Source organism: Ovis canadensis, chromosome 1 (assembly GCF_042477335.2).
Source record: "Ovis canadensis isolate MfBH-ARS-UI-01 breed Bighorn chromosome 1, ARS-UI_OviCan_v2, whole genome shotgun sequence".
NCBI classification, from domain to species: domain Eukaryota; kingdom Metazoa; phylum Chordata; class Mammalia; order Artiodactyla; family Bovidae; genus Ovis; species Ovis canadensis.
In genome coordinates, this window is record NC_091245.1 from 8474270 (window position 1) to 8487392 (window position 13123).

Below are 13123 nucleotides of genomic sequence, written 5' to 3' on the forward strand. Positions count from 1 at the left end.
CGCTCCTTTCTTTTGCCTCTGGTCTCAAGATGGGTACCCGCATCTAGGGGCTGGGGGTGGGGCAGACAGACAAGGATGCCAGAGGCAGCAAAGCAGAGCCTGCAGGCAGGACCGGGAGGCAGACCCACCCATGTTCCAGGTGCCGATAAAGATGGTGATCATGTCGGGCTCCGGCTGCTCCGAGTGCTTGTTCTTCATCTGCTGGAGGAGCTGGCAGAAACCTTCTCTCTTCTAGGGATTGAAGGGTAGACAGACTCAGAAAGGCCTCTGCCTCCCTGCACATGACACTTTCAAAGGGCTGGTCAGCTTCGAGAAAACTGGAGGGAGAGCGGATCAGTGCCGACTTCCAGCAGAGCCATCTGGAAATACGTGCCCGAGGTCTTAAGAGAGAGGCTTCTCTCTAACCCCGCCCTTCCTCTGCAAGGACCCGACTAAGGAAAGAACCAGGGACCCTGAGAAGACCCGACCACATCGTGGGGACAGCAGCACGTGTTTCAACACAGAAAATCCTAGAGGCCTTCGTGTCCAGCCCTAGGAGGCGAATTGCTAACTGTTTTATGGGTCATCCACAGGCTAGAAGACCATAGATTTTAAAAACTTGGGTGCAAAAACACTTCATCAACAAGGGTGGATGGTCGAGATACATTGTTTGGCATGAAAAGCCAATTGACAGAAAGCTATGAACAGCACCACTGCATTTGTATTTTTCAAAAAACACACAAAAACCATCCTGAAGGATAGAATCCAAGGATTATTAGCGTATATGAGTGTTTCTATTTTAAACTTTTTATTTGTATCAGTTATTTTTTACCAATAAGAATTAGATTACTTATGTAATGAAAGAAAATTTAAACTAAAGAAACTAATAGAAAGGAAAGACCCCATGAAGTCTGTCCTTCCCTGTAGTCTTCACTTTGTTGTCCTGGTACACAGCAGGGCACAAAGTTGATGCGGCCCTTTCGTAGCTTAGCAGAGGTGGGCGAATCAGGTGCGCCCGAGTTTTCGGCTGCACCATGTGAAATTAGCCATGTTTGACTGTCTCAGACCTCTGTAGATGGCAATCTCCTATCATTCAATCTAATTTAATTGCAAATCTAAGTTGCGGCTGAAGAAAGCAGCTCACTGAGAATTGTGATGGCCGTCTTTATGGGAAATCTGCGTTTAGGGGCAGCTCAGAACTACGTGCCTCGGTTTACCCTTGCGCCTCATCTTCTGAGCATGTGACCATGAGCAGAAGTGGGTTTCGGACCTCTGTCCACGTGCCCAGCATGATGCCTCCCCCACCTGTTTGGAACCCACTTCCTTGTTTCTCCCCAGTTCCTTCTCTATCATTCCTCTCAGTCCTTTTCACCCTCTCAGCTAATTCTGGGACCCACAGAGTCCCCACCGGCCTCCTATCAGCTCTCCCCTGCCACACAGGTAGACACGGCCGGGTTCCAGCACTCGATGGGGCGGTCCCTGTGGGCCTGTGCCAGGAGCCCTGTCCCTCCGCCGAGGGGCCGACACAGTCAGCAACCCGTGACGTGCTGGGAGCCCGTGCCTGGCTCAGTGGAGCTGCACGCTGCAGGATAAACAGCAGGGCCGCAAGGCTGTGTTTCTGCACCTGGTTGGCACGTGTGAGGTGAGGGCTCAGGTCAGAGACTCTGTCTGTACAGATGCCCCCACAACGCCCAGATCCCAAGTTTCTCCATCCGCCCACCCACCTCTTATTCTAGCTGCCAGACCTGGTAGAGAATCTCACTTCTGCTTGGGGGCTGTGCAAGTGTAGAAATGGAGGGGGTGCTGGTTGAGACAGATTTAAATCTGGGGTGTCTCCGAGGGCCTCCGGGTGCATCCCAGGGAAGCTCAAAGCCTCCCAAGGGGGCTCAGGGCTGGTAAGACATGGATGATAAAGGAGGCACTCTTCCACAGGCCGGCATGGTGGCAGAGGTTGCAGATGGGGCTACTAGCTGGCCTGCACCGCCCCTGCCTTCCTGGGCTTGGCTTCAGGTGGGAAGCGGGTGTGAGAGCTGAGCGAGCTGACGGTGCCCGGTACCCACTTCCAGGCACACAGCAAGCCTCAGAAACCGTGCCTCCCTCACTGCCCCCCTGCCTTGTCCTAGGGCTTTGTGGTCACTTACTTTGGAGTCAGCAAAAACGTACTCCTTCCGCAGGGTCTTCTCCTTCTCTGTTTCCACCAGGATCACCAACTTGTTCAGAAATTTCTGAGACTTGATGAGCTGCAGGACTTAAGAGGGATGGAAGTTTACTCTTCTCATCACCCTCCAACACGTGCAGAGTCTCCAGGCCACTCTGGCACTCTGGCACCTGACCTCAGCAGTCTGACTTTTCCGGGCCCAGGCTGAGCACCAAATCTGCGCCTGGTCTCCCAGATTCTTGCTCCTCGCTGCTCTTCCAGGGAGGAGCTCAGGGTTGGGGAAGGTGGAGCCTGGAACGGGAGGAGGCGGCCTGACCAGGGCAGAGACAGCGTGCCTGTCCATCTTTTCAGCTCCCTCCCTCCCTCTCCCTTTCCTTCCTCTCTCTTCCTCCCTTCCTTCTTGTGCTTGTTTGCAAGTTATATCTAAACGAAAAATTAAATATTTGTACTTCTGTCAGTGATTAAATGAGGCTCAAGTCATTATGAACAATAGTACTTCCCAGCTCCACCTCCCTCCAGTGTCCTGCTCCCTAGAGGCACTCACTTTCAATTCCCTGAATGGATTTTTTTGTTGTGAATGTTATTAATACTTCATGTCTTTCAATAAGATGCTTATATTGCTACTTCCTGGTGTTTCAGTCTTACGTACTTCCTATTACATATGGACTTCCCACCATAGAGGATGAAGATTTAGCTCTCTTTAGCATTTACAGCCTCTTTCCCCACCTCACCATTCCCCTCCCCCTGCCCGTGTATAATTTCAGTGCTTCCACCATCCCTCTAATAATTACATCATCATTTTGGCCGGATAAGCATTCCGTGTTTGTTATGGGAATGCTCTTAACAGACAAGCCTCGATTGCTTTCTTTTTCCTACACAACTTTCTGTTTTTTTCCTGGAGTTAATTGCCATATTGTTCCATTGGTCCAAACTCTCTCCCTCTGTTAATTCTCTTTTCCACAAGGCCAAGAGCTCTCATCAGTTTCACTGCCCTGAGGGCTTCTCTCCCAGGGCCTCTCTGGGTCTTCTCCTCACCGTGAGATCGGTGATCTCAAGGTCTGATGCAGAGCCATGACTTAGGGCCCGCCCTCTCCATCATCCAGGAAATCCATTCACCTCTGTCTCACTTGTATTGGACCCCACGTTTTCACCTTCCTCAGTTTACGCCTTCATTTTGGTAGAGCAACATCTCTAGCAGCTTTCCAAGAAAGGGGATGGGGCGAGACACTTTTGGAAGCTTCGAATACCTGAAAACCCTATACTCACACTTCCCTGACACAGCTCTAAGTTGGGAATAATTTTCCTCAGGGCTCTCGAGACCCTGCTCCTTCATTTCTGGTTCGCAGCATTGCTACTGAGACATAACATGTCATTCTGATCCGCCTACATGCAGAAGAGTTCACAGGCAGGCCTGACTGCTGTCCTGGGAGAGTTTGCTTGAAGGTGGCCCTTGGTTGGCATCCAGGACTTCGGATTTGGGAAGGGTCCCCAGCATGCCAGGAACTAAGAGCAACTCACTACGCCTGTGCTAGCTGTATGAACAGTGTGGTTTATGCTGAATACTAGTTTTCCTCCTGGGCTACAGTCCACGGGGTCACAAAGAGTCAGACACGACTGAGCGACCAACACTAACTGGGTTTCCCCCTGAGAGTCTGGACTCTGGGTGTGTACCAGGCTGAAGGCGCCTCTGCGACCAGTTCAGTTCAGTCCAGTCGCTCAGTCGTGTCCGACTCTTTTCAACCCCATGGACTGCAGCACGCCAGGCCTCCCTGTCCATCACCAACTCCCGGAGTTCACTCAAACTCATGTCCATTGAGTCAGTGATGCCATCCAGCCGTCTCATCCTCTGTTGTCCCCTTCTCCTCCCGCCTTCAATCTTTCCCAACATCAGGGTCTTTTCAAGTGAGTCAGCTCTTCACATCAAGTGGCCACAGTATCGGAGTTTCAGCTTCAACATCAGTCCTTCCAACGAATATTCAGGACTTATTTCCTTTAGGATGGACTGGTTGGATCTCTTTGCAGTCCAAGGGACTCTCAAGAGCCTTCTCCAACACCACAGTTCAAAAGCATCAATTCGGGCGGCGGGGGTCGAGGCCCGGGCTTGCGACCCGCCGCCCGCACACCGCGCGCATCCGCGCCACCCTCGGCCGGCGGCGCAGCCCTCCGCCCGCAGGATGGACGGTGCGTCCGGGGGCTTGGGCTCCGGGGACAAAAAAAAAAAAAAGCATCAATTCATCAGTGCTCAATTTTCTTCATAGTCCAACTCTCACATCCTTACCTGCTTACTGGAAAAACCATATCCTCGACTGGACGGACCTTTGTTGGCAGAGTAATAATGTCTCTGCTTGTTAATATGCTGTCTAGGTTGGTCATAAGTTTCCTTCCAAGGAGTACGCATCTTTTCATTTCACTGCAGTCACCATCTGCAGTGATTTTGGAGCCCCCCAAAATAAAGTCTGCCACTGTTTCCACTGTTTCCCCATCTATTCATTCCCCTATGTGACCAGTCCCCAGTGAAATCCTGGGATGCTGAGTCTCTAACAAGCACCCCTGGTAGGCGGCATTTCACGCGTGTTGTCACAGCTCGGCGAGGGATGAGTTCAGCTCGTCCTGTGTGACATCGAGGGGAGGGGCTCCTGGAAGCTTGTGCCTGGTCTCTCCTGGACTTCCCCCCAGGCATCCTTTCCTTTTGCTGACTGTACTCTATTTCCTTTCAACTGCAGTGAATCACAGTGATATGACTTCATGCTGAGTCCTGGGAATTTTCCCGGAGACTCAGTTAACCTAGATATGATCTTGGGGACCCATGTTGTTGTTTAGTCGCTAAGCCATGTTCAATTCCTTTGCGACCCCATGGACTGTAGCCCACCAGGTTCCTTTGCCCATGGGATTTCCCAGGCAAGAATACTGGAGTGGGTTGCCATTTCCTTCTCCAGGGGATCTTCCCGACCCAGGGATCAAACCTGAGTCCTTTAACGTCTCCTGCATTGGCAAGTGGGTTCTTTACCACTGAGCCACCCAGGAGGCACTGGGGACCCATGACACAATCTGTAATCTATCTTTTGCTTTGAAGTTTTGGGGATCTTTTCTTAGAATCCAGTATTGTGAGACTTTTCAACATTGCATATGCCTCAGGCTATGTTGGAATATGGTGGGCCGTTTTTAGTCTGGAAACTGGTGTTGTTCAGTCCTGAGGACTTTTCTTGAATTATTTCTTTAATGAGATTTCTCACCGTTTCCGTGTTTTCTCTGACTGACTCTGATTATGTGGGTACTGGATCTCCTGGACTGGTCTTCTAATTTTTAAAAACCTCTTCTTTCCTGTTTTTCTTCCTTTTATCCTTTTGTTCTACCTTCTGGGAGTTTTCCTCAATTTTATCTTTCTACCCTTCCTTTGAGTTTTTATTTTAAAAATTTCTGAAAAAAATTCTGCTACAATGTTTTATTTCTTCTTACCCATCTCCTTCCGCTCCATTCCTCCTCCTCTTTTTCTTCACTTTTATTTTGTTCTCTGAATGTTCCTTGAATAGCATTCTGTTCTGGTTTCACGGCCCAGTTTCTTTTAAACCATCATAATTTATTTGCTCCAAGTTTGCCTTTTTGCTTATTTCTGCCTTGAGTCTTCTCCTATTACAGGCTTTCCTCCAATGACGGGGGTCCTTGGGTCCCAGCAGTGACAGTGGGGGACTGCCCAGCAAGGCTTCCCCACAGGGTGGTCTCATGGGCTGATTCATGGGGAACCTCTTCATGGCAGTGTCTTTAGATTTTTGTTCCTGGGTTGGTCATCTTCCTGCCTGCAGGTAGAGGACCTGGCTGGCAGCATCCCCAGCTGGGCAAGGATGAAGGCTAGCATCTCAGCATTCAGAAATACCTGTTATCGAGTCCTCTGTATTTGGTAGATTCCTCTGCCCTCATCATGCCCGGGGTCTCCCAGTCCCTTACCTCCTTGAAAATAAACTGTAGGTCTTTGGCCTAATGTGTGAGGGGGAAGCCACTGGCTGTGTGGAATGGACGGGGATCTGGTGGGTCTAAGTCTTTAAAAAGATTTTTATCCAATCCTGCTGTTTATTACCGCAGCTTCACCCTCACTCCAGGCGCCCCGATACTATCAATTCCTCTGACCTTTGTGGTTCTGTGGTGTGAGTCAGGCGTCTCAGCTTTTCCTATGATACATTTAAAATTTAGCTATTTTGGTTCCTATAGCGTGGTTATCATGATCCATCGCTTTTCAGAATGTGTTGCCCTCATTTCCTTTTCTGTTTTCTTTGTCCCTCTGAGTTTTGCCTTTAGGAAGGGAAAAGACAATCCTGTGTGTGTTCAGCTACCCTCTTGAGCTGAAGTCTCACTCAAGGGAAATCGTGGGGGTTCCCTGCTCTCAGAAAGCCCATCGGCCTTATCGGCAGCGGTAAATGTGCCACGGCATGAGTCTTACCCGCAGCTGGAATGCCCAAACTCTTCCAAATCTGCTGCTGTTAGGCTGTGTCTCCTTCCCTCTGAACGTATGGGTTTCCTTCACATCTACCTGCAGGACTGCATGGCTTCCCTGGGATGAGAGGCCTTGCCGGCTCAGAATTAGTACCAAAGTGAAAGTTGCTCAGTCGTGTCCAACTCTTTGTGACCCCATGGACTATACAGTCCATGGAATTCTCCAGGCCAGAATACTGGAGTGGGTAGCCTTTCTCTTCTCCAGGGAATCTTCCCAACCCAGGAACTGAACCCAGGTCTCCTGGATTGCAGGTGGATTCTTTACCAGCTAAACCACAAGAGAAGCCTAAGAATACTGGAGTGGGTAGCCCACTCCAGCAGATCTTCCTGACCCAGGAATTGAACCAGGGTCTCCTGCATTGCAGACAGATTCTTTACCAGCTGAGCTATCAGGGAAGTCCTGATTAGTATTATTAATACTAATATGAATGTTAGCAGGTTCAGTAAGTGGCCCACTTGTTCCCACACCTAGTTAAAGAGAATCTTGTTGGGTCTTCCCCTTGTCCCTCTCCATCTCATCTATTAGTAGGTATGGGCAAGTCTACCTCCAGAACCTGTAGATCACAAGCTTCCCTGGTAGCTCAGACAGTGAAGAATGGGCCTGCAATGTATGAGACCCAGGTTCAATCCCTGGGTTGGGAAGATCCCCTGGAGAAGGAATGGTTACCCACTCCAGTATTCTTGCCTGGAGAATTCCATGGACAGAGGAGCCTGGTGGGCTACAGTCTATGGGGTCACAAAGAATTGGATAGGACTGAGCGACTAACACTGTCACTTTTGGGTTTCCCTGGTTGGCTCAGATGGTAAAGAATCTGCCTGCAGTGCAGAAGGCCCGGCTTCTATTTCTGGATTGGGAAGATCCTGTGGAGAAGGAATGACTACCAACTCCAGTATTCTTGCCTGGAGAATCCCATGGACAGATGCAGGCCCCAGTCCACGGGGTGGACACGGCTGAGTGACTGAGCACACCTCCAGAACATTCCCAGTCTGTCCGTTTTTCCCCATCTCCAGCCACCACCACTTCCTGCCTGGCTACTGTTACAGCCCTTTAACTGGTCTCTTCATGCCTGCCTGCCTCCTGCCATCCCTTATCCTCAGCACAGCAGCTAGAGTTCACTGTAAAGGCAGATCACACCATGCTCCTGCTTAAAACTTCTTTAATGCCTGCAATGCGGGAGACTTGTGCTTGATCCCTGGGTCAGAAAGATCCCCTGGAGTAGGACATGGCAACCCACTACATTATTCTTGCCTTGAGACTCCCCATGGACAGAGGAGCCTGTCAGGCTACACTCCGTGGGGTTGCAAAGAGTCGGACACGACTGAGTGACTAAGCACGGGTGGCTCCCTGCACTTAGAGAACATCCGGGGTCGCCAAGGCCCCGTGACTGGTGCCCAATCTCTGCAGCACCTGTGCTCCAGCCTCCCCTCCTCCTCACACTTGGAACTTGCTCACTCCTTGAAACCTCTGCCCAAGGGCCTCTGCCCCTGGTTTTTGCATAGTCAGTATCTTCTTGATGCTCAGCTGTCAACTCCAACGGCATTTTGTCATTTCCTCCATGACTGGCATGTCCTCCTATTCAAGTTGCCAGATGAGAGTTTACCACTCCCTGGTGCCTTCCTGGTTTGTGTACTTGTTTCTTTCTCTCCCTGACCCTTCCTTGGATGTAACCTCCCTTGGGGCTAAGAGCACACCGGGCTAGCTCAGCTACACACCCCCAGCACTCAGCAGGTTGTAGCTGCTCAGTGAGTGAGAACATTATGATTTCCTTACATGGCAGCTGGCCTTTCCTAAGTGTGGGAGACCTTGATGCCAAAGCTACTAAGGAACGTGGTGACCAGAACAAGGCAAGGAAGCTCCAACACCTGCAGTCAGAGATTTTCTCCAAGAGGACAGCACTTTACAATAATAACCACGATTGGAATCTGACTGTGTGTCAGGGCTGCTAAGGACATGCCTCATCCCACCGGCCCTCACAGCAGCCCTATAAGAATCCATTTTACAGACGTGAACATGGAGGCTTGGAGTAGTTCAGTCACTCGCTCAGGGTCATACCATTATTGGCCGCGGACGTGAATGTGGTTTACCCAGAGGCCCTTTGTCCCTGAGGCACAATGCCTAGCCAGTACCTGCTGCAAAGAAGCCACCTAAACACACAGCCATGTGAACTGTGTTCTTTTCACTGACCTCACAGTCATTCATTCATTCATGCACTCAGTATGTGTTTATTGATCACGAACTCTGTGCCAAGCACTGTTCTAGACTTTGGGAATTTAGCAGTGGACAAAGACCACCCACCCTGCCCTCCTGGGCCCTGTGGAGCCCACATTGATGGTGGAGAGGGTCAGGAATTTATAAGTGACATTACAAGGGCTCAACTGGCAATCACTGAGCATGCACCTACTGAAAACCAGGTCCTGTGAGAGAAGTTGTGGGTTGCAGGGTGAGTGAGGCGAAGACCCCACTCTTTGGGGGAGGGGACTTGTGAACAGGTAATTGTGTTCTGATATGACAGGTGCCGTGACAGGATGAGACAGGCCCCGTCGACACTGAGGAAAGACAGGAGCCAGGCTGGTGAGGCAGCAGACAGCTGGCTGGCAGGCCCTGGGCATCTGTGCTTCTCTTTTAAGGGCTCACAGACCCACACCACAGCAGCTCATTCTGGACTCCAGCTGGGTTTTCTCAGGGCCGCTCATCTCCAGCTTGGCTCTATCCCCACTCCAGGATCTCATGGCACCTCCCCAGTGTCCACAACCCACAAAAGTGTACACTCACCCTCGAGACGGTAAACCCGTCCATGCTCCCCAGCCCCCAGGAGAACATCTCCAACTCTTACTCTGCATTCAAGGCCCTGCCCACATCTGGGATCCCATGCCCCACTGCTCTTCCCTCCAGGGTCACAAGTGACATTCGATTTCCCTAACATCCTGCTGCATTCCTTGCACATGCCATCCTCTGAGTCCAAGTGCCCTCCCCTACCACATACTTGAACTCCTATTCAGCCTTCAAAGCCCCAGACAGAGCCACCTCTGTGGTGGGAGGCATCCCTGCACCACCTTACAACAGAGCTAATCAGTCCTCCTCCAGGGCTAGGCTCACATCTGACAGACATTGTAATACATTGCTCACGTCAGCTTTCCCTCCTAAACCACAGATTCTTGGAGGGAGGGCTAAACTCAGGGCTGGCCCACAGGAGATGTTCAAAAGAAAAATGTCCATTGAATCAACTGACAAGAATTCCCGGTGCTTCTCAGAATCCTGACAGGCATTTCTTTCAATTCAGAAACCTCAAGCAAGCGGGCACTCTCTGACACTCTCCTTACTCATCTGAGGCTTCCGTTTCCTCTTATCAAAGTTGGGTCCACCCCTTTCAGTTGTAAGTCAGTCTCCAAGACAGTGGAGAGGAACTTAGTGTTCTAAGCTGATCTCTCAAGAGTCCTCCCTGCTCACGCCTTCAGTAAGTCCCTGGTCCTCCCGCCCCTGCCCTGTGACCCCAGCTCTGTGAGTGTGACAGCCTGCCACACTCCAGTGTTTGGGGGCTTCCTTCCCTGCTGTGTTCTCCTCACTGCTCACTGCCTCCCTCAGAGCTGCCTTGGAGGGATAATTATACCATGATGATGGTGCTCGTGCTCAGGTGCTTCAGTCATGTCAGACTCTTTTCAACACCATGCACTGTATGTAACCTGCCAGGTTCCTCTGTCCATGGGATTCTCCAGGCAAGAATGCCAGAGTGGATTGCCATGTTCTCCTCCAGGGGATGGTGGTAACAGTCAATTTCACTGAGCATCTGCTAGACGCTAGGCACTGTGTGCTTTGATGTTTACTTAAGACTCATGGCCACCCTACAGGACTATACCCATTTGACAGAATAGTAAACTGAGGACACTGCACTGTCTCTACTCCAGGAGGAGCTTCTACCATGATCACAGAGTCATGGGCACACTGTAGTTCTTGGCAATTTCAATCAGCTGTCTCTCCATCAGGATTTGGGGTGGGCCCTCCGCACTCCATTTGTGCAGTAGCTCATTATTCATAGTTCCAATCTGGTTGGTCCTAGATAACCTGCACATTCCTTGCTAAGAGGGCTCTAGATCAAGCTCACAAGCAGCTGACCTGCGACTTCAGGCTGGGCTTCTGGCACCTCCCTACTCTATCTACCTGCTTCTCCAGGCTGTATCCCACCTCCTGCACAGGGCTGGTCCCCAGACTTCCGTCCCCTTGCCACCCTGAGAGGATCCCTTGGACTTTGGTGCCTCAGCCCAGGTGGGACTCAGGAGCAGGTTGCAGGACAGGGCAGATGCATATGGGGCAACCCCGGATCCCTGGCCTCTGCCTGGACACTTTGCTGTGGGGCCAGTGCTGCTGTTAGGCACAGGGAGGTACTCTCACATGCATTAGCTTGTCTACTCATGACAAGCCTATGAAACATTATTATTATTCCCAATTCACAGATGAGAAAATGGAGGCACAGAGTGGTTAAGCCACTAGGCCAACATGATACAGCAAGGAAGTGGCAGAGCCTAGATCTGAACCTGGGCAGTCTAGCCTCGGAGCCTATGCAATTCTTATCCTTTGTCCTACTGTTCCCAGCAGAGCGTCTGGCATCAAGTTTTTGCTGAACATACAGTCTCCCATGGAGGTCCAGCTCTAGGGTTTCTTGGGGGCAATGGGAAGAATCTGCAGGGCTTGGCTGTCAGGCCAAATATGTGCCCTCTGAAAGCTCAGCTCAGGCCAGTGTTCTCAGTGGGGCGAGGCTGTGGCTTGTATCCCCTAGAGACCCATGTGGGACATGCTGTGACGTGCTCCTGTCTGCCATCTTTGCTGGCGAGAGCTTCAGGGCAGGTGGTGCTGACCCAGGACAATCTCTCAAGGTCACTTCAGTTCAGGGCTAAATAGCAGAGGTCAGACAGCGTGAAGCCCACACTCCCAACAGGCACCTGCTTTGCAAGGCTAGTGAGGTGGGATTTCCCCAATTTCTCAACTCTGGCCATCAGTCATGGTCTCCAACTAGAACCTGTCTCCAGAACTTTCTATCTATCCCGCAAGCCAGGCCTCTAGCAGAACCAGATGAGAATACCCCACTTCCAGACAGCAAGAAAAGGGTTTTCATGTAACCACATGTATACAGTGACCATATGTATGTGCATATGTGTATAACTACAACCCAAGTTTAATGAAAAAATATTTCCCTTTACTCTTTGCAAGGGCTTCCCTGGTGGCTCAGACGGTAAAGAATCCACCTGCAAAGTGGGAGACCAGGGTTTAATCCCTGGGTTGGGGAGATACCCTGGAGAAGGAAATGGCAACCCACTCCAGTATTTTTGCCTGGAGAATCCCCATGGGCAGAGGAGCCTGGTGGGGTATAGCCCATGGGGTCTCAGAGTTGGACATGACCGAGCAACTAAGCGCAATTACTCTTTACAAAACTCATGTGATGTTTTCTGCTTTCTTCTCTGTTCTTTGTCTTCTCATACCACTTTATTAACAACAAAAGATGCTGATTGTGCCTGGGATTGCCTGCGCTTCCTTTTCAGAAAAAAGCGTACCTTTATAAGTATGTTCCAAGTATTGCATGGGACATACTTATACTAAAATTTTTCATTGTTTATCTGAAATTCAAGTTTAACTGGGTATCCTGTATTTTTATTTGCTAAATCTGGCATCCCTAGTTATATGCTACTAAACAGATTTTGAATCCCTGAAGGATAAAAAAAACACTGTTTATGGACCAGAGGGGCTTTGTCTTCAGGGGTTTGAAAACCTGAACTGGAATACAAACTGTTGTGTTATGGTGGAAATTTATTTAAGGGATGAGTCTCTGGCACTTGTTACTGTCTTGGGGAATCTGTCAGCCTTGTGAGGATAAACCAATATCAAGAAAGGAAATGGGGCTCAGAAAGTACCATGCTATGATGATACATGGTCTCGCCCACGTTGTACAGATGGAGAAACTGAGGCTTGGAGCTGCCCCCTCCCCAGCAGGCAGAGCTGAGCCCAGGCAATGATGTCAGGGCCATATCAGAGCATTTTCCACCACTGTGCTCTGTTGCCCCCCAAAATTCAGTTGCCTTTCAGGGCTCCCACCCCCAAGAACCTCTCTCTAGCTTTTCTCTTTCCCTGACCTTGCCACACTGCTGGCTCCCACTTTCTATCCTCACTGACAAGGCTGCCAACTCCAGATTCTGCCCCTCAAATTGCCTCCTACCCCCAGTTATTCTCCATCCCTCACCTGTGGCTTCCAGCATTCGGTAATAGCTGAAATCATCCTACTGACATACTTATTGGCCACTCTGTGCAATGGGATGTAAATTCCACATGGGCAGTCTTTGACTGTCCTGCTTGCCCAGGATCCCCAGTGCTTGGCCCACAGCAGCTTCTCCATAAGCCTTTGGTGTGGGAATATTTTCCATTTTACTGATGAGACTATTTGAAATGCAAAGCCTTGGTTGCCCAGAGTTGACTCCTATGTGCTAGGCTTTCCTAAGGAGCCTTACATGTAGATT

General features: G+C 50.3%; 1 protein-coding gene across 1 annotated transcript in view; it reads right to left on the bottom strand.

The window, feature by feature from the left end:
* INPP5D (inositol polyphosphate-5-phosphatase D) overlaps positions 1 to 13123 on the bottom strand; it is a 137938-nt gene that overhangs the window by 40777 nt on the left and 84038 nt on the right. The window contains exons 10-11 of the mRNA XM_069585095.1: positions 2121 to 2227; positions 129 to 231 (exon numbers count right to left, since the gene is read on the bottom strand). Of these exons, the coding sequence (XP_069441196.1) occupies positions 129 to 231; positions 2121 to 2227 (210 nt within the window). The remainder of the gene's footprint in view (positions 1 to 128; positions 232 to 2120; positions 2228 to 13123) is intronic.